Consider the following 25196-nt stretch of genomic DNA (forward strand, 5'->3'; position numbering starts at 1 on the left):
AGGCCCAACATGAAAGGAACAAATGCACTCCAGGTCTAGTATGCTATTTTGTTAATGGTCTAGAACAGTTACTGGAAAATAGTTCAAAGGAATTAGGCTTAATTCCTTACGTATTTAGTACTATGTATACATCATGGGAGGCATCAATAGATTTCATCAACACTGTCTCCCAATGGTAACACCATTAAAGAGATTGAGAGAGTTGTTAGAAGTTCATTAAATTCCTGTTGAGTTATACAAGTTCCAGCAACCTCATTAGCCTTATTCTGAAATAATACGTCCTTTTCTAAAGGCAGCAATCGAATTGGCGTAAGTGTGATAAAAACACTCAAAGGAACTTCCATGTTTGTACTGAATGCTAAGTAACTCGGGTGGGGAGAGGAGAGAATTCAACTGTTGATCTATTGAAGAATACCATAGATGACAGGCATTCTTTCTCATTATTTTAACCTCCACAGTTTGTCAAATTATGACAACAATAGGAAGATATCATTACTTGCATCACAGGTTTTTCAAACTAGGTTCCATGGAGTCCAATGGATCAGCAAGTTGTCAGATTTATTCTGAATGGGGCAGAGCATGCCATATTGTCTAAGCACATACCACAAGTCATTTTATATTTTGCTTTTTTCCCCCTTTTCTTTCATATATTTTTAACTAGAAGATCCACATGCAGAAAAAAATGTTATTTCAATGGGTACCTGTCTTTTCCTTAGGGCAACTAATCAGGTTTCTAACAAATTAGGATAAGCATTTTAGGAGACATGTCAATAAGTGCAAAGGGGTGAGCTGGGGCAGACCTTAGTTCACCCAAAACAAGGAATTATTCAAGCACTACAATTAAGAGTTATCAGACTAAGACAACAATGCTGTAAAAAGACTGCATAAACTATTTCACATTGCTGCCTTACAGAAAGGTGGTTGCATGCTGGTGCAAAAGATGGATGCAGCACAAGCTCAACTTTCCCAGATTCTTCCAAACAGCAAAGGAATAACAATAAAATGGATTATGCAGTTCATTTAGCCACACACAGGTGTTAGAATTTACTGAAATTCCTCCAAGCAAAGTCAAAACTGTCACAGTAGACCGTGCATTTGGGATATACGTATGTAAAACTGCTGCACCTAAACTCCTAAGAAAGATAAATTTAAAATTATAAACTTGAAATTCTAGTATAATTGTTTGGTTGTCATGCACAAAAAGTGAGTCTGCTAAAATAATAGCTACCACGTGAGCAAGCTGAAATGTATTAAAAATCTAAAAAGAAGTTTGGAAGCACAATGTTGATTGAAATTAAACTTGATTATTGAAGTTTTTTCATTTTGCTTGAGAATATTCATTAATATTGGTTTAAACATTCTGATAGGTTGTTGCTGTTTCTACAAGTAACTTGTAATAGCTGTTCTTCATTTGTTGATTTTTGGAGATAAATCTAAACAGAAAATGGCATTAAAATCTTTCAAACTGCGATAAGATTAATCAGAAATAGTCTACAATAAAAAAAGGAATGATTATTTCTGATTGCATGGAATACAGCAAACACCTCTGAAATCCACCTTTCAAAGCCTTCTGCAAAAAAAATGCAGTTCTTTTAGCATAATGTACTGAAATAAAACATGCCAGTAAGTAAAGTTATTAACAGACATGCCCATTAATTAACAGCTGAATGTTAAAAATATTTTGCAAAATGCTGCAGACTTCATAGGTTTCCATCAATTGTAAAAGTGAATGCCATTGCATTCTCTCACTTCAAACTCAGAATTCACATCAACATTTATAAACTCCTGTTTAACTTCTGCAGTGTATGCAAGCAATAAAAACGTCACCTTCATTGTTGGGAAAGTAAAACAGACATTTCATTTTGGCATTCTACAGATGTAACACTTAAATATTCTCCCTTCTGCTTGTACTGAATTTCCTATATTTAGTCTTTGCATGGAACCTCTGGCTAAGTAGAATAAAAGACCTCCCTTTAGTTTTTGCGAGATTCTACAACTGGCGGGAGTGTTTGACCTGATTAAACCCTTTCATATCCCTGAACGATTAACTATGAACGCAGTGAAAGGAAAAAAAAGTGAAAAATTAGATGAATCAGTTTCTTATGAAATAAGTAAAATGTCCAACTTGATGTAGTTCATTCTTGTATTAAACTCAGGGCCAAATGCTATATTTATTGTTTGTGCTATAACAGGCTTTAAAACTAGTCTAAATTGGACTAAGATGCAGTGACAGAATACTAATTAATGTTGATGATTTGACATCTTTTACCCTGTCATGAGTTAGCACATGACCAATTTCAGGTCAAAGTTTAATGATATAAGTAACTGACACAGATGCCAAAGCTCTGGACAACTAAGCTGGTGTAAAACTCAACTAACTGATGGAGTTAATTTGATAAATCCTTGACAAGTTTTACTCAACTCTGTCACTGCATTAATTGTTGAGGTGGAAATCAAGATAGGTTTATACTAAGCAGCAATCTGAAGAAGGTATTTCTGACATTTTGAACACTTTGGAGAGGCTCATTGCTGATCTTGGCGCAGTTTTGGAAATTTTGTGCTTTCAGACAACAGAAGCACTTTATGAGATTACAGTCACTGGGTAAGATTTATAACAGAGACAATAGAATTTACAGATCAGAAACAGACAATTCTATACCATTGTTTATGCTTCATTCAATCTTTCCCCCAACATATTTTATGACACCAGCCATGTGAGCCTCAGGAAGCTATGGATTGTACACTGGTGATTGTTGATGTTGATATGTCACTTCTAATAGAAGATTGGTGAGTCTGTAAAGGTCAATTGAGATTGGCTGTCCCTTCAGCAACTGGCACAGTTGAGTTACTTGACGTGAGGTTGACTGATCTTTGTTCTTCACGTTGGGTTTCATTTTTCACTTTCTTGTCATTTTCTTTAATCCTTCGCTTTTTCCCATGCCTTTCCTGAATGCTTGCTAGCTGGCACTGCAGTCAGTGGTGAGGACTTCTCAATTACTGACTCTGATCCCAGTTAATCTGAAGTCTCATAAAAACATAAAAAATAGGAACGGGAGTCTTAAGTCTTCATGTGGCGCCCAAAGCCTGCTCTGCCGTTCATGCCTGATCTGTTTGGGTTTTGTATTCCATGTTCCTATCTCCTCTGGATAATCTTTGATTTCCTTACTGAACAAGGAATTCATTTATTTCCATCTTAAAAAATTCAATGATGCCACTTTGACCACCTTCTGATGTGGAGAGTTCCAAAGTCTCTCAACACTCAAAAAAAATTCTCATCTCTGTCTTAAAAGAACAAGCCCTAATTTTTAACAGTGTGCTCTAATTCTGGACTCATCCATAAGAGTGAAGACAGTTCAGGATCGTATATACTTTAAGCAAATTACCCCTCAGTCTTCTAAATTCCAGTGGAACCAAGACCGGTCTGTCCAACCTTTCTTCATAAAGCATCCCATTAATTCCAGCTATCAATTAGGTATGCCTGCTCTGAACCACCGCCAAAGCATTTGCATTGTCCATTAAATAAGGAAACCAGAATTATATACAGTATTCAGGATGTGGTCTATAATCACATCATCCATACTTTTATGTTCAACTCTTTTTGTAATAAAGGATAGCACTGTTACTCTTATTAATGACTTGTTTTATTTTCTTACTACACTTTCAAAGATTTACACAACAGAACACCCAAATCTCTGCACCTTATAATTCTGCATTTGTTCACCATTTAATATTCTACTTTCTATTCTTCCTGTGAAAATGAATAATTTTATATTTTGTGACAGAATACTTATGTGTCAGATTTTTGCCTACTTATTCAAGCTATCTGTCTAGAAACTTGAGCCCTCTTCAAACATACTTTCCTACCAATCTTTGTGTCATCTGCAAATTTAGCTACCATGCCTTCGCTTCACTCAACCAAGTCATTGATATAAATTGAATAAAGCAGAGGGCTTAGCGTGAACCTTTGTTAATGCAATATGTCCTACACCAGGAGTGACATGGTAAGCTCACTGTACAGCATGACTTTGTGAATAAAGCCACTCTCCAATGGGTCATATTACTCAGCCAAGGCAATCATTACTGACGACAAAGGGTAAGCATCCTGGAAATTCCTGCATAGTGTACTCCCATATCCAGCAATATGCTTAGCCAGGAAATGCACAATGTCTGAATGACTGGAGGTGTAAGTTGTAAAATTTTGTTTCTTTGCTGGCATTAATTGTCTTTACTCCCTAGTGCAAGGGAGGTTACACAAGCCTGGTATTGTAGGAGTTTTATATTTTCAGTTAGCTTGCAATAGATCCACACTTGACTTCTCAAACTTGAGATGCAGCCTTGGCAATCCTGATGCTGATTTCAGCATTAATGGACAGATTGTTGTTTATGGTCAATCAAATTTATGTGAAACTGTCGACTTCCAGATGGCCATTCCATGTGGCAGTAAATTCCACATTTTTAACACTTTGCGCGAAGGCAAAAAAACTTCAAAACAAGGAGCAATCAAATAGTCTGAAAACAAATAATCTGTGTTATCTAAATTAAACTCTACTGGGAAGAAAAGCAATATGTCATAGCTTTTGTAATGTTAACCAAACTAAAAATAATTGTTGATATCTAAAGAGTTTTGAGAAGATTTGTAGCTCAGGTTGAGGTTCTGGATTTGAGTTTGCTCGCTGAGCTGGAAGGTTAGTTTTCAGACATTTCGTCACCATTCTAGGTAACATCATCAGTGAGCCTCCGACGAAGCGCTGGTGTTATGTCCCGCTTTCTATTTATCTGGTTAGGTTTCCTTGGGTTGGTGATGTCATTTCCTATGTTGGTGATGTCATTTCCTGTTCTTTTTCTCAGGGGATGGCAGATTGGCTCCAAATCAATGTGTTTGTTGATGGAGTTCCAGTTGGAATGCCATGCTTCTAGGAATTCTTGTGCGTGTCTCTGTTTGACTTGTCCTAGGATGGATGTGTTGTCCCAATCAAAGTGGTGTCCTTCCTTAGCTATATGTAAGGATACGAGTGATGGGGGTCATGTCGATTTGTGGCTAGTTGATGTTCATGTATCCTGGTGGCTAGCTTTCTGCCAGTTTGTCCAATGTAGTGTTTGTCACAGTTCTTGCAAGGTATTTTGTAGATGACGTTCGTTTTATTTGTTGTCTGTATAGGGTCTTTTAAGTTCATTAGCTGCTGTTTTAGTGTGTTGGTGGGTTTGTGGGCTACCCTGATGCCAAGAGGTCTGAGTAGTCTGGCAGTCATTTCGGAAATGTCTTTGATGTAGGGGAGAGTGGTTATGGTTTCTGAGCCCGTTCTGTCTGTTTGTTTGGGTTTATTGCTGAGGAATCAGCGGACTGTGTTCATAGGGTACCCATTCTTTTTGAATACGCTGTATAGGTGATTTTCCTCTGCTCTGCATAGTTCCTCTGTGTTGCATATCTAAAGTTGATATATAGTTGATATCTAAACTTAAAAAAAATGCTTGCAAGACACTGGACACCAGCTAAAATCACGAATGTCCAAACAGAACCTACAGCCACAAATTTTGAGTGTGGTATTCCTATATTCTTCACCTTCCCCTATGTTTGATAATGGTTTTTGCCTTTTTGTGGACATCAAAAAATACAAAATTTTATTCATCATTGATACTTACAGCCAAAGAAACAGTGAAAATCCAGATATGTAAAGATTCCTTTGTGCCCTAAAAAGCTTCATGTTGAGATGATCATACATATTTGGAAGCATCTTTTCATTTTTTCCAATCGTTTGGCTCATTGAATATTTCCTCACCTCTCTAATGGCATCTACAAGAAGAAGCAGGTTGTTAAATATTTGTGACTAAACATGTGACAAATCAGTAAAGTTTACACTTGCTGACTTCAAGGTATACAAATATTTAGCTGGTCATACAAAATCCATTTCTAGAATCAAACAAAAAGAAAACAACGTAAAAAAAACAGTTTTGAGCTAGCATTCTGAAAGCAAAAAATGGCATAAAAGGCTGTAATGCAATCAGTGGGTTTAAAATCTAAAACAAGTGATATGTTTTACTCCTAAATAACGAGTTTCCTGAATTATTGCGTGAATCAAAAAAAAATCTGTACTCTTTGTGCCAAGGAAAAGTGACATTTTAATTACAAATTAATTGATTTTTCCAATTAATATTTTACAGCAAATACTGTCGAATGCACTTCACAAATGAATTCCAATATGTAAGTCCTCCCTTTCTTACTCCAGAGAAAAGCCAGTTTGATAATACTGAATCAGAATTGACTTGCCAATGAATCAGCAAGCTTTTCTCATACAATGTAAACAGTTGTTTCCTTTGATATTTGACATTCTTGCACCTAACTTGCTGAGTGCAAGACAAACACTTTGATCCCTTTAACCTTAAGAACTACATCTAACTCCTTCTTGAAAACATTCAATGTTTTGGCCTCAACTGCTTTCTGTGGCAGAGGATTTCACAGGCTCATCACTCCTCATCTCAGCCCTAAATGGCCTATGCTGTATCCTTAAACTGTGACCCCTAGTTCTACGTTGCCCGTTCATCAGGAATATCCTTCCTGCATTGATCCTGTCTAGTCTTTCTATGTTGTGCCTCCCAGGTACATCACTTCACAATTAACTGCATTCAATTGAACCTGTCATATGTTTGCCATTTCACAGGTTAGCCTTGGTCCTCCTGAAGCCTGCTATTACACTCCCCACTATTTAGATGTTGTGAAGTTCCATGTCAAATGCAAACTTTGACTCTACACTCCCGATACTGATGTGCATGTAATTTATATACAAGAAACTCAATGGCCATTGTACTGATTCCTTGGGGATCACAATGAACTGTTTGGTAATTACCAGCGGCAGCTACAGAAACCAATAACAATTATTTTAACATTTAAGTAATTGCTGTTTGTCAGTTGCCTTTTTGAGGCAGCAATGTTGCATCTTTGCCAGTAACTCTGGAACAAATAAACTTTTGAAAAAATAAAGCAATTAAGATTGCATTTTTGGAAATTTTATATATGCCAGAAAATTCTACAGGCCAATTTTGTACATTATTCAATGGGGATTAAATTTTGCATGCCCTACATTTTTTCTTCATTCCAGAGATTCCTGGCAGAGTATCCATTCTTTAGGCGCAAACTGAAGAAGTGAGTTTGCAGGATATTCAACATAGGGGCATCATAACTAAGCCCATACTGTCTTCAGTTAACATCCACAATCCAGCTACTTTCTAGCTGGGTCATTAGAATGACGAATAAGGAGAAGATCCTGGCAGAATTTCACACGCATAACCCAGGTGTGCAAAATTCAAACCATGTAGTGTTCCCACTGAGGCAGAGATAAAAAATAAAATCAGTGTAGCTCAAGAATTATATCTAGATCGCTGCTGATCTGTCAAACTTAGTATATGCTGTTTTAATTAGTTAATTGCTCATTTGTGGCTCTGGTCTCTGCCGAGCTTTTTTCTAAAAGTGTGACCAACCAAAGTGAATAATATTTTTCCTTTGCTTTGACTTTGGTTTAAAAAAAAGTGACTCAAGTAGTCACTGGATTGGGCAAGGAAAAACAAGAACAATTGTGTGTTGGGGATGGATCTTACCTGCCAAAGCCAAATATACACAAGATAATTCAACTTATATTTTGCGAAGTATTTTTAATGTGATTTTACCACATTCTATTACAAAACTAATTGGTCTACCTTATAATATTAAAAATATGACTTTAAATATCTGTGCTGAAGCACTTTCCAACTTTTTCACAAGATAATTGGAGGCCAAACTAAGTTTAGCAAGATTAGCACACTTTTTCAAATGAACATTCCTGACAGGTGGAGAGGGCAATACAGAAAGCAAAGTGAGCACAAGATAACAGCAGTTATTAAGGACAGTTTGGAATTTTTGTTATTCCATTAAGAAGGCATGAATCTTATGCTGAAACATTGTACATTTTTCTTTTGTTTGTTTTTTATAATCCTAAATATTGATGTTGGCATAACAACAAAGAATGTGCCAGAACAAGATGCTACTTCCAGAAAGCCCGTGAATGAGCTCCGAGAACAAACAATATTTGTTGCTGTCAGTATTTTGGGCCAAAACAGTACTCCAGTATCAAATTTTTTGTATCAAAATGAAGATCATACCAACTGATCCACAATAAATGCAGACTCAAATTGAAACAGGAATAATCTGCAAACTGTTCAGAATTACAGTTAATTGTTTCATTGTCACGTTTCTGAAATTTGGAGCATTAATTAAGCCAAGATAAGTATTCTTTGATGAAGGATCTAGGCCCGAAACGTCAGCTTTTGTGCTCCTGAGATGCTGCTTGGCCTGCTGTGTTCATCCAGCCTCACATTTTATTATCTTGGAATTCTCCAGCATCTGCAGTTCCCATTATCTCTGATAAGTATTCTTTAAAATGTTTTATCTTGCACAAATATTAAGACTTTTCAAGCTACTAAATTGGACAGCCTATACTGTTTCCACCCAACATCCACATATCTACACTTTCCAGAAAGAGCCATCGGGTAACAATCAGGAGTAGAAATCTTTAAGATTTTCTTTTCCCAAGTTTGGGAGCAATTGAACACAGAAGGCAAGGTAGGAAATTAAGAGATAATTGAGTTTGAAGAAAGGCATTTTGTTGGTAAAATTAAGAGGGTGGCCTTGATATAAACTTGGCATGTCCGAAATGGAAAAATATTAATTTTTTAAAATTATTCATTCACACGATGTGGGTGTTAAATGCATATTTTAACATAGCATTTATTATCCATCGCAAGTTGCCCTTGAACCAGCATTTTCCAAGACTGTTCTGTACCACTCCAAAGAAGAAGGCTGTTCATCATCACTTTCTCAAGGTCAGTCAGGGATGGCAATAAATACGGGCTTTGCCAGCAGTGTCCACGTCCCACGAATAAGTAAAAATGCTACTGCGCAGCATTTACTTGTTAATGGCAACTTCCATCACTATACTGATGAATAATAGTAGACTGCAGGGTTGTAATTAGATAGTTGGATACAGCACAATTAAGCAATGTACCAATTTATCATTATTGTAGCTGTACAAACAAATTTGCTGGAGGATCAGTAAGCATGTTATCATTACAGCCTAAACATTGTCAGGACCCGCTGCATTCAGAGCACATGAACTACTACATTAATATGTAGCACAGATTCTAGAGTTAAAATCAGCAATGAAAGCTTATTTTGTAGGTATAAGCCACGTAAAATAGCAGCAGTTTGACTCTAATCATTACCAGAATGGTGGAACCATTTGAGTCAGAAACCAGTGAAGGAATGGGCTTTGCTGAAGTTTGTTCTTAGAACCTAGCAACAACTTCCTTGTCACTGGGATCCCGTACAAATCACAAAAGGTAGTGGTGTCTATGTCCACTCTGCTGAAGGAAGGATTACTAATTAAAGATGCCACAGCAAGGGTAACCAGGGCAATGGTGTGTTCGAATGGCAGACAAATATATAATGCTGTACTACTGCATACTGGAGGTCACTGTAAAGTCACAAATGAATAATGGCTCTTTGCTGAGGCAGATGGAATCATACAACAAGAAACCCACTCCATGAGTGGAGAGGCAGAAAACAATGGCATACGTAGAGGGAAATGAAACATAAAACTAATATCAGTTTAACCATCTTACGGCATCAAATAATTGAAAGTTCAAATACAGTTCATCAATCTCAACTAAAATTCCTGATCACGTCATTTGAAAAACATAAGCATACCAACTTATGGCCAAATTGTATTATGTGAAAACTATCAGATAACCTCATATCTCAGGGCCCAGCAGTGATACTTTCCTCTGTATAAGAAGTGAGCCATTCAGTCCCTTCAGTCTATTCTGTCATTTATTAAATAATGAATGATCTGTATCTCAAAAAAAAATGAGAACAACTGCGGATTCTGCAAATCAGAAGTTGTTGGAAAGGCACAGTGGAAGGGCCACTGGACCCGAAATGTTAACTCTGATTTCTCCTCACAGATGCTGCCAGACCTGCTGAGCTTTTGCAGCAACTTCTGATTTTGTCTCTGATCTACCGACATGACTTGATTCTGCATACCTTGTATAAAATGCACAGTTTCAGACAACCTGCCCACCCTCATGCCTATTGAAGCCCAAAATGATAAATGAGTGGTTCAGAGACAACAAGGTGTAGAGGTGGATGAACACAGCAGGCCAAGCAGCATCATAGGAGCAGGACAGCTGACGTTTCGGGCCTAGCGCTTTGTTACTCCGTTAGCCCTATCTACCCACAACATTTCATGGCCCACACTGAGTGGGTAGCCTGGCAGCTATTATTCAAGCTGACACGAGGCAAGGGAAAGGAATTGGACCTCCTTTCGGAGCCCCCTCTCTCTATTAGAAACAACCCCACATCCAACGTGATACTTTATCATAAACCACCACCACCCCCACTACCACCCCCAACCCCAGTGCCTGAACCTTGGTGTTGCTGGCTAAACAGATTGACTAGTAAAGTCTCTAAGGTGGGGCTTCCTCCCCATATGGGAGCAGAATTCTCGGCCTTAGACAATAGAGCTGCTTTGAAATAAAACGGCTATGGGGACAGTGAGCTTTTTGGTGGGTGGACTCACAACTGACTTCTTAAATTGGAATGATGTGGAGAGGGCAAATACAGTGACCCTAAGACTCATCCATTAATTTTCCCTTTCTTTACTTTCTATTACTGCCAGACTGTGGATCAAAGTATTTGCACAAAATCAGCAAAGTTATCTCAGATTTTAAGTATTCGATGTAATCAGTGTAGGCAGTGCAGGGTAAAGTCCATACTAACAACAGAACATAAGTTTAAAGACACTAAAAAATTGATGAATAATGTTCAGCAGTGTAAACATTACTCAAACCAAGTTTAGCAAATTTAGCAATTTTTATAAATTCCAGGTATAAAGAGAACAACTCAAATTCATCATATCACTCAAGAACAACTTGCAATGATATCAAAACTGTGCTGATCAGAAATATATAGGTTTTCTGCTTCATCTTTATTAGCGCTGAATTGCAACCAATAATATATTATGATTTAATTAAAATGATTTCTTTACTATTGCAGAAAAATTGAGATGACAAGGTTTAGGTCTTTTAAATAGCTGAAAAGGCAACAATAATGTTGAAATTAGAGGGCTTAAAAATTGTAATTACAGGAATACAAAATTACCAACAATCACTTCTCACAAAATGCTGCGTCAATTAAACTTTTCAATATGCTGGGTAGATAGAAAACATCAACAAAAGGAATAAAGACAAAAAGGTTGAGTATTGCTGAAAATGGACGCATTTGTAAAAGCTTTTTGCCTTGCACTCATTATGACAATTCACAAGAATATCAATGCAAGGGGAAACCTAACATCTATACTTCATGACAGGACAGCACTGATTGGTTGCCAAGTGGAATTTTATTGGTAGAGGCATTTCCAGAGAATTCATGTCAATGCAAATCTTGCAACTTTTTGAAGTAATTTTTAAATCAACATGTTAGGACATGTTATGACACACACTCACATGTGGTAGGTGGGATGTGTACTAGGACATTCTGGCCCAGAGGCAGCAGGGACTCTACCACTCTGCCTTCTTGCTTTACTTTGTACATTTAATAGCAGGACAAATTAGCAACTGAGATATTCTTAAATGCAACAAAACTACAAAATTCTGCAGTAATCAATAGAATCAGTGATGCTGGTCAGGCTCTGACATTTACACAGATTATTTAAGGTCACCAAACAGCATTTTATGCAGCAAACTGGAATGGAAAGCAACTCAATCGACAGGAATGGATATGAAAGCAAATAACATTACATAATCCTGTCAACTATGAAGCATATCTCACAGATGATTACAGGAGTTGGAGAATGGCAATGTCAAACATTCTGAGAATTGTCATATTGATCTGAAGTAGCAACAGCTGAAAAGGAGATAGCAAGTTGTTCAGTGTGGATGTGAGCCCAGCTGTCACAGAAGCCTTGACATTGAACACTATCAGCAGAACAGAAAACACTGAACCATACTAATGTAAGTCCAGAGGGTATAGGCAGGTCTGATGCTCGAGGTGTAAGACCTACCCTGACAACCAAAAATATTAATGATGTCCAAACAGTTTTAAAAATATCATGTTTGGAAATATAAAATTATTATAAATTTGAGTGCCAAACTTGAAAGGGTGCAGAAAAGATTTACAAGGATGTTGTTGGGATTGGAGGATTTGAGCTCTAGGGACAGGCTGAATAGTCTGGGGCTATTTTCCCTGTAATGTCAGAGGTTGAGGGGTGACCATACAGAGGTTTATAACATCATCAGGAGAATTATCAAGGTCTTTTTCCCAAGGCAGGGGAGTAAAAAACTAAAGGACGTAAGTTTAAGGTAAGAGTAGAAAGATATAGAAAAGATCTAAAGGACAACTTTTTTCATGCAGAGGGTGATGCGCAGATGGAATGAGCTGCCAAAACAAGTGATGGATGCTAGTACAATTACAACAATTAAAAGGTGTCTGGGTGGGTAAATGAATAGGAAGTTTTAAACTGGATGAGCTTGTACTTCTCTACACTGAACTCCATCTACCACCATTCTACTTGCTATCAAGTTAGCCAGTCTGGAGAGCAGCACAGGTGGAAACAGTGTCCTATTGGAAATGACTGCTTTACATTACTTATTATCCAATATGATCTGGTGTTGTCAGATCACTCTCTATTTCTTCAATTAAAAAGTTGACACACTAGGACCTACATCTCTGTGAGACATATACTGCCAAATAAAGAGCATACATTCCTATTATCACTGTACTCCATTTCCTACCCACTAAGCAATGTCTTACCGGTGTGAAAAGGTTGCATTGAAATGTGTGGAACATTAGCTAATAGGTTCTGAAAATCCACAGAAGAAACATACGTAACTTTTCTACCACTTTTGGGAAAAGGAGCGATGTTATCCATTTGGCTTGAGAGGCATCCCAAGACAAATGATAGTCAATATAAATAGTTACTTGGCAGTACAGAATCTGAATATTGCTAGTAACTACATATATTGACACACAGGGATTTGGCTTTTGGAGAAAAGAAAGTGCAAAATGAACACATTTGTACAAACTTCTACATTAGAAGGTGTAGGTTAGAAGCTAGAGAATTTTGGAAAATTAGAACCAATGTATTGATTATTTCAGCAGACATAGCTTTTAAAAATCCTACAAAGAAGTCCATTAGGACCTGGGAACTTCACCGCTTTTAGTTCAAATAATTTTCTCAACCCCCTTTCCCTAATTAATGTAATTAAGTTCCTTTCCCCACACTGGTTTGGAATTATTTCTGGGATGTTATATGTATCTTCTACAGTGAAGACAGACGCAAAACACCAAATCTATCAATCGGCATTTCCTTATTTTTTTCATCATTAATGCCCCAGACTCAATCTCTAGAGCACCAATAGTCACTTTTCCTAATCTTTCTCTTTTTAAATACTTCCAGAAGCTCTTAGTAATTGCTGGCACTGCCACACCAAGCAGAAGGAAAGCACTGCTGATATTATCATTTCCCGTAATATTTTTAATGACTGAGCATTCACAGTTTGCTTGATTATACAAAACATTACAAACGTTTATAACTCTCTTAAATGGAGAAATTTCTCATTTCTGTTCGAAACGAGTAAATAAAAATATTACATCCACATTCATTTTTTGTATTCCTCCTTATTTCCAAGGGCATAACTGTTGTCGAGTACTCCACTACCCCAATGTCCCTATAACACCTTTGTGTTAATGCATTTTTCATAATATTCTCAAACTCAGTACTCAGATCCTTGATGTTTAGGTCACTTAACCGGCAGATGGAACCCCTGGCTAAGGCAAGTAAATCCTTCTTGCACATATATTTCTTACTGCTAGTTTTCTTTGTTTGAGTATTTTTGGTTAGAGATTCAATTTTAGTGCTGCTGGCTCAAAGGTGGCTAAATCTTGAACCAGAAAACCCAAATCGATTTGTTAGCAAAAGCCATCTTGATACATGTAAATTAATAGGAAAAGAAATGTAAATGTTAAATGTGGTTCCAATTGTCCATAAGAAAGGCAGGATCAAGCCAGATTTCAAAAAGAAAATCTAAAATATTTTGCTTTAGCACAGATCCAGCTTATAATTGCTTCAAAAATATCCTGAGAAAATGTGCATGTCTTTGTGGAAAACTCTACTTACCAAAAAACAAGACAACCAACACTATAATTATAGTGAGAAATGCTCTATTCCAGTAAGAAGCAATTTTCTCCCATAAACGGAAATTGAAAACTTTTAACCACCTGAAACACAACCACAAATCAGAATTTAAATTTAAGATCATCACCAAAGGAACAAAAAAACATAATTAAAAATGTGTTTGTTACATAGAATTTGCAGGATTGAAAGAAATCATTTAACGTAAAGGAACCACCTCCTACCATATCAGGACATCCACCTTTTTCCTTTATGTATTGATTTGGCCTTATCTTAAAAGTCATCTATGCCATTCGTTTCAATCAGTCTGTGTACCAGCAAGTTCCAAATTTAACCACTTTCTGTGAAAAGCGTGTCCTGAATTACGCATAAGATTCATTAATGACTATCTCATATTTTGTTAACTACGCATTCTAGATTCCTTAAAAAGGGATTTATGAAGTTGATTCTATCAACCTACTTCATAAATTTAAAAGGCCTTCATTGAGTTACCTTTCAACTCACCTCTTCCAGAGAATAGAGCTCATACTGTTAATTATTTATTGTGGGTTATTCAATTCTGTCATAATCATTGCAAATTATTTTTGCACCTTCTCAAGTGCTTTTATATTATTTCTTTAATTTGGAGACTGGGTCAGACTTGCCCGGACCAAAGCTTGGCTCAAAGGCATTAAATGGGCTTTAAAAATTGTGGGCAGAACCTGAGTCAGGGATTTCCTGTAAACAGCAGAAAAACAGCATTGTCAAAACTTAAGTCATTGGCTGCATTAGAATAGATTTTTTAACTGGACAAAATATTGCATGGTACTGTATAGTATTCAAAGACTTGTCCTGCTTGAAATTGGAGTTACTACGTGAAATGTGCCCTTTGTTTGTACTTTTTCCTCAAAAAAAGTTCAATCATGTGACTATTTCAAAGCTTGTCTCCAAGCTTCTGACTGTCTTCAAAAGGTTCTAACAGATACCGTTCAGAGGAAAGTTGTTACATAGTTGTTCAAGAAATGTAAATTTGTTTGCATATTCCCAATAGATACTGCTCAGTAGGGGTTGTTTATACAATTGTCCAGTCTGCTTGTTTACCTTTACATGATTTATGAGCTTTTGCAGGGAATTAAGTGGCTGTTCAAGTACATTTTGATTATTTTGACAGATCTGACACCGAATCACAATGAGATATCAGGACAGGTCACCAGCAACCTGGCCAAAGAGGTAGGTTGTAAGGAGTGTCTTAAAGGTAGAGAACAAAGAGCACATACGCAGCCACAGATACAGGTGTGAACAGTGGTCGCATAAAAAGTCAGAAAGTGCATGAGATCATATTTGGAAGGACTCAGAAATCTCAATAGTTTTGAGGATAGGAGGAAGTTACAACTAAGGCGGAATTTAACATGTTGATAAAAATGTTAAATGAAAGCTTTGCTGGATCTTAAAACAACCCAGATCAGGGAACAGGGGTAACAGGTGAATTAACTAAGTGAAAGTTAGGAGATGTGTAGCAGAATTTGGATTAGATTGAGGTTACACAGGGTGGAAGATAGGTGGCCAGTTAGAACAGCATAAAACAAATGAGAGATAACAAAAGCATTAATGAGAGTTCACCAGTAGGTGTGCTAAAGCAGTGACACAGTAGGTGAAGGGTCTAGGCCCGAAACGTCAGCTTTTGTGCTCCTGAGATGCTGCTTGGCCTGCTGTGTTCATCCAGCCTCACATTTTATTATCTTGGATTTTCCAGCATCTGCAGTTCCCATTATCTCTGACACAGTAGGGCAACTTTGTGAAGATCAAAGTAGGCAGCCTTGATGACGAAACTGTTGACTGGTTGCTTGTTCACATTACAGCAAATATAGCACCAAGTTGCAAACACATTGGTTAAACCTGTTGTTGGAAAGAGGGATAAAGCTGTTGCCAGATAGATGGCTACAGAATGGCATTTCTGGCAGTTATTATAGACAATTGTTTTAGTCCTCCCAAAATTAAGTATAAGGAATTTTCTACTCATTTAGAAGTAGATGTCAGATTTTGAGGTTGGTTGAGGTTATTATCTAAGAGCTAATGTTTCATCATCTGTACCTGGCTCACTAATCAGTCTGACATCATCATAGGTATGGGCTAATCAAGATTCCATGACAGTAGATAATATGTCTGTACCATACACCACTGTGTTTGATGGGCAAATTTTACTTAGAAAGGCAGTAATAAAGAAAAGTTAATCCAACGCATTTCCTGGAAACTAAGTTCACAGCTGGAAATTGTTACAATTATGAGAGTTAAGGGATTCTTATGTTTTGGTACTGTGTAATTTAGGATTGTAAAGAAAGGGAACCACATGACCATTTCTGAAGTCTGTCTGCCCATAGGCCTGGAGAGGGGCCTATTAAAGTTACAGGAAGACCCAGATTGTTTGCTGGGCAAACGAGTACAATGCTCACAAATGGCTATAATGGCAGCATAATCTATGTTTTACACTAGTTAGAACGGTAGCCTCCAATGTCCAAGCAAGGTTAAGAATGACGAGTTGTAAACAACTATGTTTTATATTCTTTATTTAGTTTCAAGACTTTCAAGAATAGTGCAGCAGTATTTCTTTCTGGATACAAGGTCTACATGACTCATGGTACCATAGGGATAGGCTTTGAACAGACAAGAGTTTCTAATAAATCCCCAAACTCTCCGACACAGGCAGTCTGCCAGAACCTTGCAGAAAGAGCAACTAGACCTAGAAATTGTCTGTGGTTCACTGCAAAGGAATGCATTTGGGAGTTTGTACTTGGATTAATAGGACCACATTCATAAGGATTTAAACTGAGGCTGGAAGGTTTGTTTCGCTTGCGCTGAAGAGATAACCTCCCAGAAAATCCCTACTATGAAGGTAACTTCTGTGGTTATAATTTACTAGGTTATAAAAGGAAATGAATGCAAGCAAACCCTTGGGAAAGAAGAATCACTTTAATCTAGCTGGGAGAACAGAATGTCCACTTAAAGTATGTGAATTCCATACATCTGCACTGGGTTCTTTTCAATTGTGATAACTGTAAAATTCAAATGTTCTATTCTATGGTTTAAAATGTTAACTTACCTCCATAAAAAATGGACTCAATAGTGCCTGTAGTCTGTTTGTCACAGTCGAAGACTTAACATGTGAATTCTTGATGATTCATTCTTTCAGCTCTTAATTAGAAGTGTTTTTAAAAACGTTTTTGGTTTCTAAGATCATGACTTTTGTCATATATTTATATGCCACAGCTCTAGTAATGTGGACAACATGTATGTGCATGAATTCTGATAATTCTGAACTAGAGAACAGATCCCACTTAGTTTAACATCATAATCAATTGTGTTTGGCAAACCTACCTTCGAGGGGAGATGAACGGTAAACACAGAAACAAAACGAAGCCAATTTCTGCATACAAGAAAGATGCAACAGCAACCCACTGCAATGTCATTTTACTTGATGACCTACCAGGAGAAACCACAATAGCATAATATATATTAGAATCAGTTCTTCATTTAAAGTATGACTTAATCATTGATGGCAATATCTATTTTCATTTTATTCCGAACTTGTTCATTGGATGACATGTTCAAACAGTTGCTGAGGACATTCAGTAGAGTGTATACCTCTGCCATGCGATGATACTACATTGACATAGCTATTTCGCGACGCTTTTCCCTACCTGGTTAATGCTCTATAACAAAAATCTAAACAAATTGAGGGCTTTCATCAGAAAGGCTTCACAACAATCTACATCCAACTAGCTGCTCTGAAAACACTCTTCACATTTTGACATCCATGACAAATTTGCATCAGAGCACCTGAGACAATCCATAACATTCTAACATGATCAGCAACATTCTAAGAAGTGTCAATTGTTGGTATCTTGATCTCAATCTTCACCAAAAACTAATCAGATCTTCCTTGGGTTGGGTCCTGTATGTTTAGCAGGTGTCATTGAAACCTGTTCATCAGCTTTTAACTTCACTTCTTCCAGACCGACAGGGGCAAAAATATTGCCATCTCCCACTTTCAGATAGTTTGTAGAAGTAATAAGGCTAAATCCTAATGCAAAGGGTTAGGTGCAATTACTTAAAACATTTGCTATAGAATTGAGCCATTAGCTTAATCAAACAGAGATCTTCAGAGTTTTCAAAATGGCCTTTATTGCTTACTTCAGACAAGTTTTTAATGTTCTACTTGATTCTTCTCCCATTTTTCCTCTTCTCAGGACACCGTTCTAACACTCTTCTCCATTCTCCCTCAGACAGTTTTAAATCATGCTGTTTAGTTACTGTTATGACGTACCTCTGGAGCAGGTGAGACCTGAACCCAGGCCTCTGGATCAAAGAAAGGAACACGGCCACTGCACCATATGGGCCCTTTCTTCTCCCTTACATGCTTGCTCTGCTTCTCTTGAAATGTATATCTTTTGCTTCAAGCACTGACCATTGTAGTAAAATTTGACATTATTACACTGTTTCTTCTAAATTCCCTCTCAGATTTCTTAGTGACTATTTATACTGATAGGAAAGAGCATGACAAGGGACTATCAATATACCCTGATGTACAAAGCCTAGTAGTACGTGCCCCCATGAAATAAAAATGAACCATATTGTGTCCCAATAAAATATCGCAGTTTAGCCCCACTCGGACATTTTAAATTTGCTTTATAACAGTAACAATTAGAATTGAAAATTCTAATAGTAGTAGTGATCAACTTGAGACAATTTTTCACATAGTACAGAAGCAATTTTAGACCACAGATTAACTCCAGCTGAGTCCAGGGCTGACAGCCCAACTTACTACCTCTAGTTTTCTTTTTGCCCTGCTAAAGTGATGTTTTCGTGAGGCTATATTAAATAAATTCCAGGGATTATCCAAGTCTGCAGTTTAAAATCTGAGGCAATGACGTGAATAACCCAGAAGAACACAAGAGAAATTTTCTTCAAGCACCTTTTGATTAACAAAAAAATGTTAAAATGTTGGGAATGAGGATTAAAAAAGAACATATTTGCCTGGGCAAGGCAGTGGAAAGCAGCAAGTCACGTGACAAAATAATTAGGTACCATTTGACATTTTAAATTAGCAAACATTCTTCAAGAAAAATTATCACGCCCCAACATGTCAGTGAGTAAATCTGGAATCATTATCAAAGATTGAATCCTTTAAACACAGAATCAGGTTTCTATCACTCACATAGCATTGAATTGGTCCAATAAAAGTCATGACCAATATTCTTGATGATGGTGCACTACCACACCCCCTGCATCCCCCCCCCCCGCCCCGCCCAACCAACCTGCAGCCTTTCACACTACTCTCCTTAACTCAGTTGGCTGAATGGCTAAGATGACAAGGTGTAGAGCTAGATGAACACAGCAGGCCAAGCAGCATCATAATTTCTGAAGAAAGGTCTAGGCCCAAAACGTTAGCTTTCCTGCTCGGCCTGCTGTGTCAATCCAGCTCTACACCTTATTATCTCAGATTTTTCAGGCTCTGCAGTTCCTACTATCTCTGGCTGAATGGCTAAGTTTGGTATGCATAATGACACCAACAGTTTGGATATATTTCTGGATAAATTGTCTAACATTCTGCTAGGTAGTGGATTGATTGAAGCCATCATTTTTATCATTCTCGGTAAATTCTATCTTCTCCTCAGGCACTTTCTCAAGTTGAACCCAGTTGGTGCACGTTTAACAACGTATTAAGGCCCTTAGCTGACCTACTTTCTCCAGGACAAGTGCCATCAGCCTTCTGTTCAAGTATTGACCTGGCTAGTCTCCATCTTTGTAAATGTCAGCTCTTCAAAACCGTTTCTCACATTCTATTGCACAAATTATCCTACTTGTCCACCATTTTGGGTAGCATGGTGTCTCCATGGTTAGCACTGCTGCCTCATAGCACCAGGGACCCAGGTTTGATTCCACTGCCAGGTGACTGTCTGTGTGGACTTTGCACATTCTCCCCGTATCTGCGTGGGTTTCCTCTGGGTTCTTCGGTTTCCATCCATAGCTCAAAGATATGTGGGCTAGGTGGAACAGCCATGCTAAACTGCTCATGGTGTTCAGAGATGTGGAGATTAGGTAGGTTAAAGGGGGATGGGTTGGTGCAGACTTGTTGAGCCGCAGAGCCTGTTTCCACACTGTAGGGATTTGATGACGATCTATGAATCCTATACACACTAATGCTCTCAATCCTCCAGTGTATTAAATTTTGAGCTAATTTTTGTCTATACATTCCTAACTCCATAATCTTTTCCAGCAAAACAAATCCTCTTCAAAATTCTTAATTTCTTTGACCCCAGATTCTTAGGTGTTGTGATGTTGACATTTCCTCCCTAATCTGCATGATGTTATTCATCTGCTGAAGTGCAGGTATGTGTTACTTAAAGATACCTTCCTCTGCAGGAGGTGGGGCCAAACCAAGGCCTCATGGCTAAGAGGTAGGAACACCACCAAGCACCATAAGACTTTTGTGTTTTGCTCAAAGACTACAAAATTGAACAAAAGCAAGCACCAACAATTAACTTTTGAGTAATTCAACTCAAGTCTAGAGGTTTAATCTTGCAGAAAGCTCAATCAAGATAATGAAAACATCTATAGCTTGAGTTGTTCCTGGAGATTTTATGATATAAAAAATAATTGTTTACTTACTTGTGTTGGTATCTATTGACACAAAATACTTACATATTTACGTGGAAAGAAGACCTCCTGTAAAATTGCTCATCAAGTCAGAAAACCCATAAGATCGTCAAGATGTTAACCAAAAATTAACTTTGAAACTCCTGTTTATTCCATCATTTCAATTTTGCACCATCTTGTGTAATTTAGGAAAATCTTTGCCTCATTTGCACATTTTGATCAGGCACTGCCAATGCAACTGTTTGGCTTATTCTTTTGGGTGGCCGACAGCTATGCTTGTCAGAAAACACTGGATCTCGTCTGATCGTGGAAGCTAAGCAGTCTCAGGCATTGGATGGGAATGTGATTGGGAATAGGAGTAGTAGTAGGCTTACAGCAATTGTGTTGTACTGCAGTGGTCGTGTCCCCACCCCTGAATTGAGAATCCCGGGTTCAAGCCTCATCTGCTCCAGAGGTGTCTAATAACTTTTCTAAATAGGTTGATTGGAAAGATAGGGTAATATTAAAAATATAGTTCTGGGTGGGGCTTGTGGTGCGGTGGTTGTACCTCCATTTCTGAACCAGGATTCAAGTTCTGCCTGCTCCAGATGTGTGCAATAACATTTCTAAAGAGGTTATTTAGAAAGTATCTATTTGACCCATTGAACAAGCTACGTGAAACCAGTTAGGGAGGGGATTTTCGGTGGGGTGGGCTGGAAGATGTTACTACGTTTCTGACACTGCAGACCAGGGATCGATACACCAGATCTGAACTAAGCCAACAGGAAAACTGATGTCCAGACCAGTGACAAATAGGTAGATTTCCTCAGTTCATTCAATGAGTAATAGCCAATTAACAATACTATAGCTCCAAGCAATAAGCAATGGAGTTATGCAAGACAAACCTCCTCTTTATACCCAAACAGTAATGTCAGGATTTGGGCCCTAATCCAAGCACGTGCTAAATTCAGATCGAAATAACAATGGTATTCTGCATAGTGGTCATCCAGTCATATTTGGTCTTCTCATTGGATAGGAAGTTGTATTATGACCCAATATAGAACACCAAATTGATAGAACAAGTAGCTCATTGTTTTGCAAGGGCTGTTAAGGACTTTGAAAAGAGGAAATAAAGGGAGATTTGTGTCACCTATGTTTGCATAGTGCTAGAAGAAAGGGAGAGTTGGGAATGATTAAACATGATTAAGAATGATTAAGGGTTAGACTGCCAGAGGTGGTAATCTTTTCAGAACGCTGTAATGGTGATGAAGAGGAAGCTATGCTCGGTGACAGTATCAAGTTGAGAGATGGCCAAAGTGATAACAAATAACCTGCTGAATGTGCAGGCTGGTAGAGAAGGGGAGGATGAGATCTAACTTAATCTTTGCCTAGACTAAAAGATTTCCTTTGTCACTGGTGGAAGAAAAAGGGTAGGACAGAAAAAGGCAGAAGCAAAGAATACAAGAATGCCAATTCCACAGTTCTTGCTTTATTATCAATTCTCAGCCCAATGGGGACATTCGAAGCTTAGGAGACTGGTGTAACAACTGTGTATAACTTGGCTTGAAATCCAGCCCATTCTTACGGGATCGTTTGTCTTTTCCTAGAAGGATCTACACAATTCAAAACTGCAGCTTCTCTTCAATTTGCATGAAACAAAACTGGCAACACTTGGTAGTTTCCATCAGATACCAGAGGAAAAACATGACTATTGTAGAGCAGAACTTTCTGGTCGTAGACATACTCACTGAGCCAGTGCATTTCACTGCAAACATTTCATCATCCTGCTAGGTAACATGATCAGTATGCCTCTGGTGAAGCATCAGTGTTCTGTCCCACTATGCCTGGGGTATTTGGTATTACTTCCGGTTTTGTTTCTCAGTGGTTTGTACACAGGGTCTAATTCAATGTGTTTGTGATGGAGTTCCAATTGGAATGCCAGGCCTTCAGGAATTCCCTGGTGTCTCTGTTGGCTTGTACGCTTATCAAGGTGTTGTTCCAGTCAAATTTGCGAAACTCATTGTCCGTGTGTAGCAAGACAAGTGAGAATTGGTTGTGTCTTTCGGTGGCTAATGGTGTTCATTTATCCGTATAGTCAATTTTCTTCCAGTTTAGTCTATGTAGTGTTTCTCACAGTCTTGCATGGTATTTTGTATATTACACCAGTTTTGCTGTTTTTGGGTATGAGTAAACAAAATAGGACATGCAAAGACTTGTGAGAAACACTACGTAGCCAAACTGGAAGAAAATTGACTACATGGATACATGAACACCAACTAGCCACCAAGAAAGACTATCAATTCTCACTTGTCTCACTATACACAGACAATGGGGAACACTAATTTGACTGTGCTAACACGTCGATAATTGCACAAGCCAAAACAGACTCACCAGGGAATTCCTGGAAGCCTGGTATTCCATCCAGAACTCCATCAACAAAAACAATGAATTAGACCCAATGTACAAACCACAGAAACAAAACCAGAAGTAATACCAACCACCCCAGCAAATACAGGCATACAAATAACAAGCAGGACAGAATATCAGCGCTTCACCACAGGTGCAGTAATGAAACATTTGCAACCAAACCCACCGGCTCGGTGAGCATGTTTATACCTCATCCACAACCCAAGCTACAGAAGTTCCCAATCTTTAGGCAAAACCTTTGTTTTAAGAATGGCATTTAACAACATTAGTTAGGAATAATATCAGCACCAATGAATGTTTTTTTTAAGTAGAGAACAAATGCAGGTCCAAGCATTAGGAATTCAAAGTTGAGTAGAGGTTAGAGAAATTGGATTTTAAAAAATTGAAACAGACCTTGTAACTTTCATTAAGTTTACAAAATTTGACCCAAATTGTTCATGAATGAATAATTAGATAATAGGAAGCACAATTAAAAAACTCAACTGTGGAATAAACAGGGAAATTGGGTTACAAAACAATAAAACTGTCAATTAGTTGTCAGATCGCACAACTGAAGCTGGGGAAAAAGAACTACTAGTCACATGGATGATTTTCTCAGGAAAAACGATCAATACAATCTGCAAGAGATATGATAGACTTGTCAATGAAAAGGCTAGATGGGTTCAACCAAAGCACAAGGTAAACATCATACTCTGGAGTTCTGTTTTATTGATGTCATATAGACATTTTCAATAGTATTCATTTCAGCATTGTACATGTTTACACATTAATGGGTGGGGGGAGCCTGAGGGCAAGAGGCACGGAAACATGCGCAGACTAATTATTATTCCAACTCAAGAGGCGAGGACTACCTAGCCCAAGATAATAAAATGTGAGCCTGGATGAACACAGCAGGCCAAGCAGCATCTCAGGAGCACAAAAGCTGACGTTTCGGGCTGATGAAGGGTCTAGGCCCGAAACGTCAGCTTTTGTGCTCCTGAGATGCTGCTTGGCCTGCTGTGTTCATCCAGCCTCACATTTTATTATCTTGGAATTCTCCAGCATCTGCAGTTCCCATTATCTCTGACACTACCTAGCCCAAGTCGGTTTTCCCCCTAAATTATTTACTTTTTAAAAAAATCCTCCTGTGGGCTCGCACCTCCAGCATAGCTGCACTAGAGATTCGAAGAGCACAGATTAAAAAAAAACTAGCAGAACTTCCGTGACTTTGCAGTTAGGTTTACCATTCAGCCTCCCAAGAATAAGTCTTTACTAAATAAGGGCATAATTTGCATGGGAGGGGACAATTGACACTAACCATTCTCCTCGCACGCATGAAAATCAACAACCACCAGGGAAGTGACAGTGAGCAAGACAGATCTCACGGCTTCAGGGCCTTAGAGGTAAAAGACCTGTGAAGCTCGCCCGTGCTGTGCTGTGGGGAGTAATGTGGGCCGCGCCCACTCTTCCACAACGGCGCCGGTTCTGCAAAGGGAATCTGCAGCGGCTCCTCCGTAACTTAATGAGAAATAAAACCACCAGGCAGCCCCTCAAACTGCGCCACAGTCTCCCAGCGCTCTGCGAACGGGTCTAAAACACCGAACAGACGGAAACTCCAGACAGCCCCGACTTGCCTTTTCAAACCGTTTCCAGCAATACTACCGAAACCAAGCTCTTACCTTGCGAACGGCACTGCGCCTGCGCGCGATCCAAATCGACGTCCCGCCCCCAAACCGAGCGTCGTCCTCGGCGTCAAATTACACCTCCATGTAGAACTATAGCCCGGTCCTCCTCATTCCAAAATCGTGTCCGAATCTGTGATGCGTTGTATAGGGCATTTCTCTCGACTGTACTGGTATTAACTATACCCTGAAAAAAATAAACCTTACAATGAAAAAATGGAATGAGCGTTCTCAAATGTTTGTCAATAATACCTTGTACCAGCAATTTTTTGGTCCATTT

At 38.3% G+C, this 25196-nt stretch overlaps 1 protein-coding gene across 2 annotated transcripts in view; it reads right to left on the minus strand.

The window, feature by feature from the left end:
- The window catches only part of bcap29 (B cell receptor associated protein 29), a 40786-nt gene extending 15853 nt beyond the window's left edge, over positions 1-24933 (minus strand). The window contains exons 1-4 of one of the 2 annotated variants that reach the window (XM_048554634.1): positions 24869-24933; positions 17568-17672; positions 14202-14302; positions 5641-5791 (exon numbers count right to left, since the gene is read on the minus strand). In XM_048554634.1, the coding sequence (XP_048410591.1) occupies positions 5641-5791; positions 14202-14302; positions 17568-17659 (344 nt within the window). In that variant the 5' untranslated portion in view covers positions 17660-17672; positions 24869-24933. Of the gene's footprint in view, positions 1-5640; positions 5792-14201; positions 14303-17567; positions 17673-24552; positions 24848-24868 lie in introns of those variants that run through there. The other variant, XM_048554636.2, reaches the window with a different exon arrangement.
- Between the last annotated feature and the right edge of the window lie 263 nt (positions 24934-25196).

The sequence above is a fragment of the Stegostoma tigrinum genome, chromosome 25, assembly GCF_030684315.1.
Source record: "Stegostoma tigrinum isolate sSteTig4 chromosome 25, sSteTig4.hap1, whole genome shotgun sequence".
Taxonomy (NCBI): Eukaryota; Metazoa; Chordata; class Chondrichthyes; order Orectolobiformes; family Stegostomatidae; genus Stegostoma; species Stegostoma tigrinum.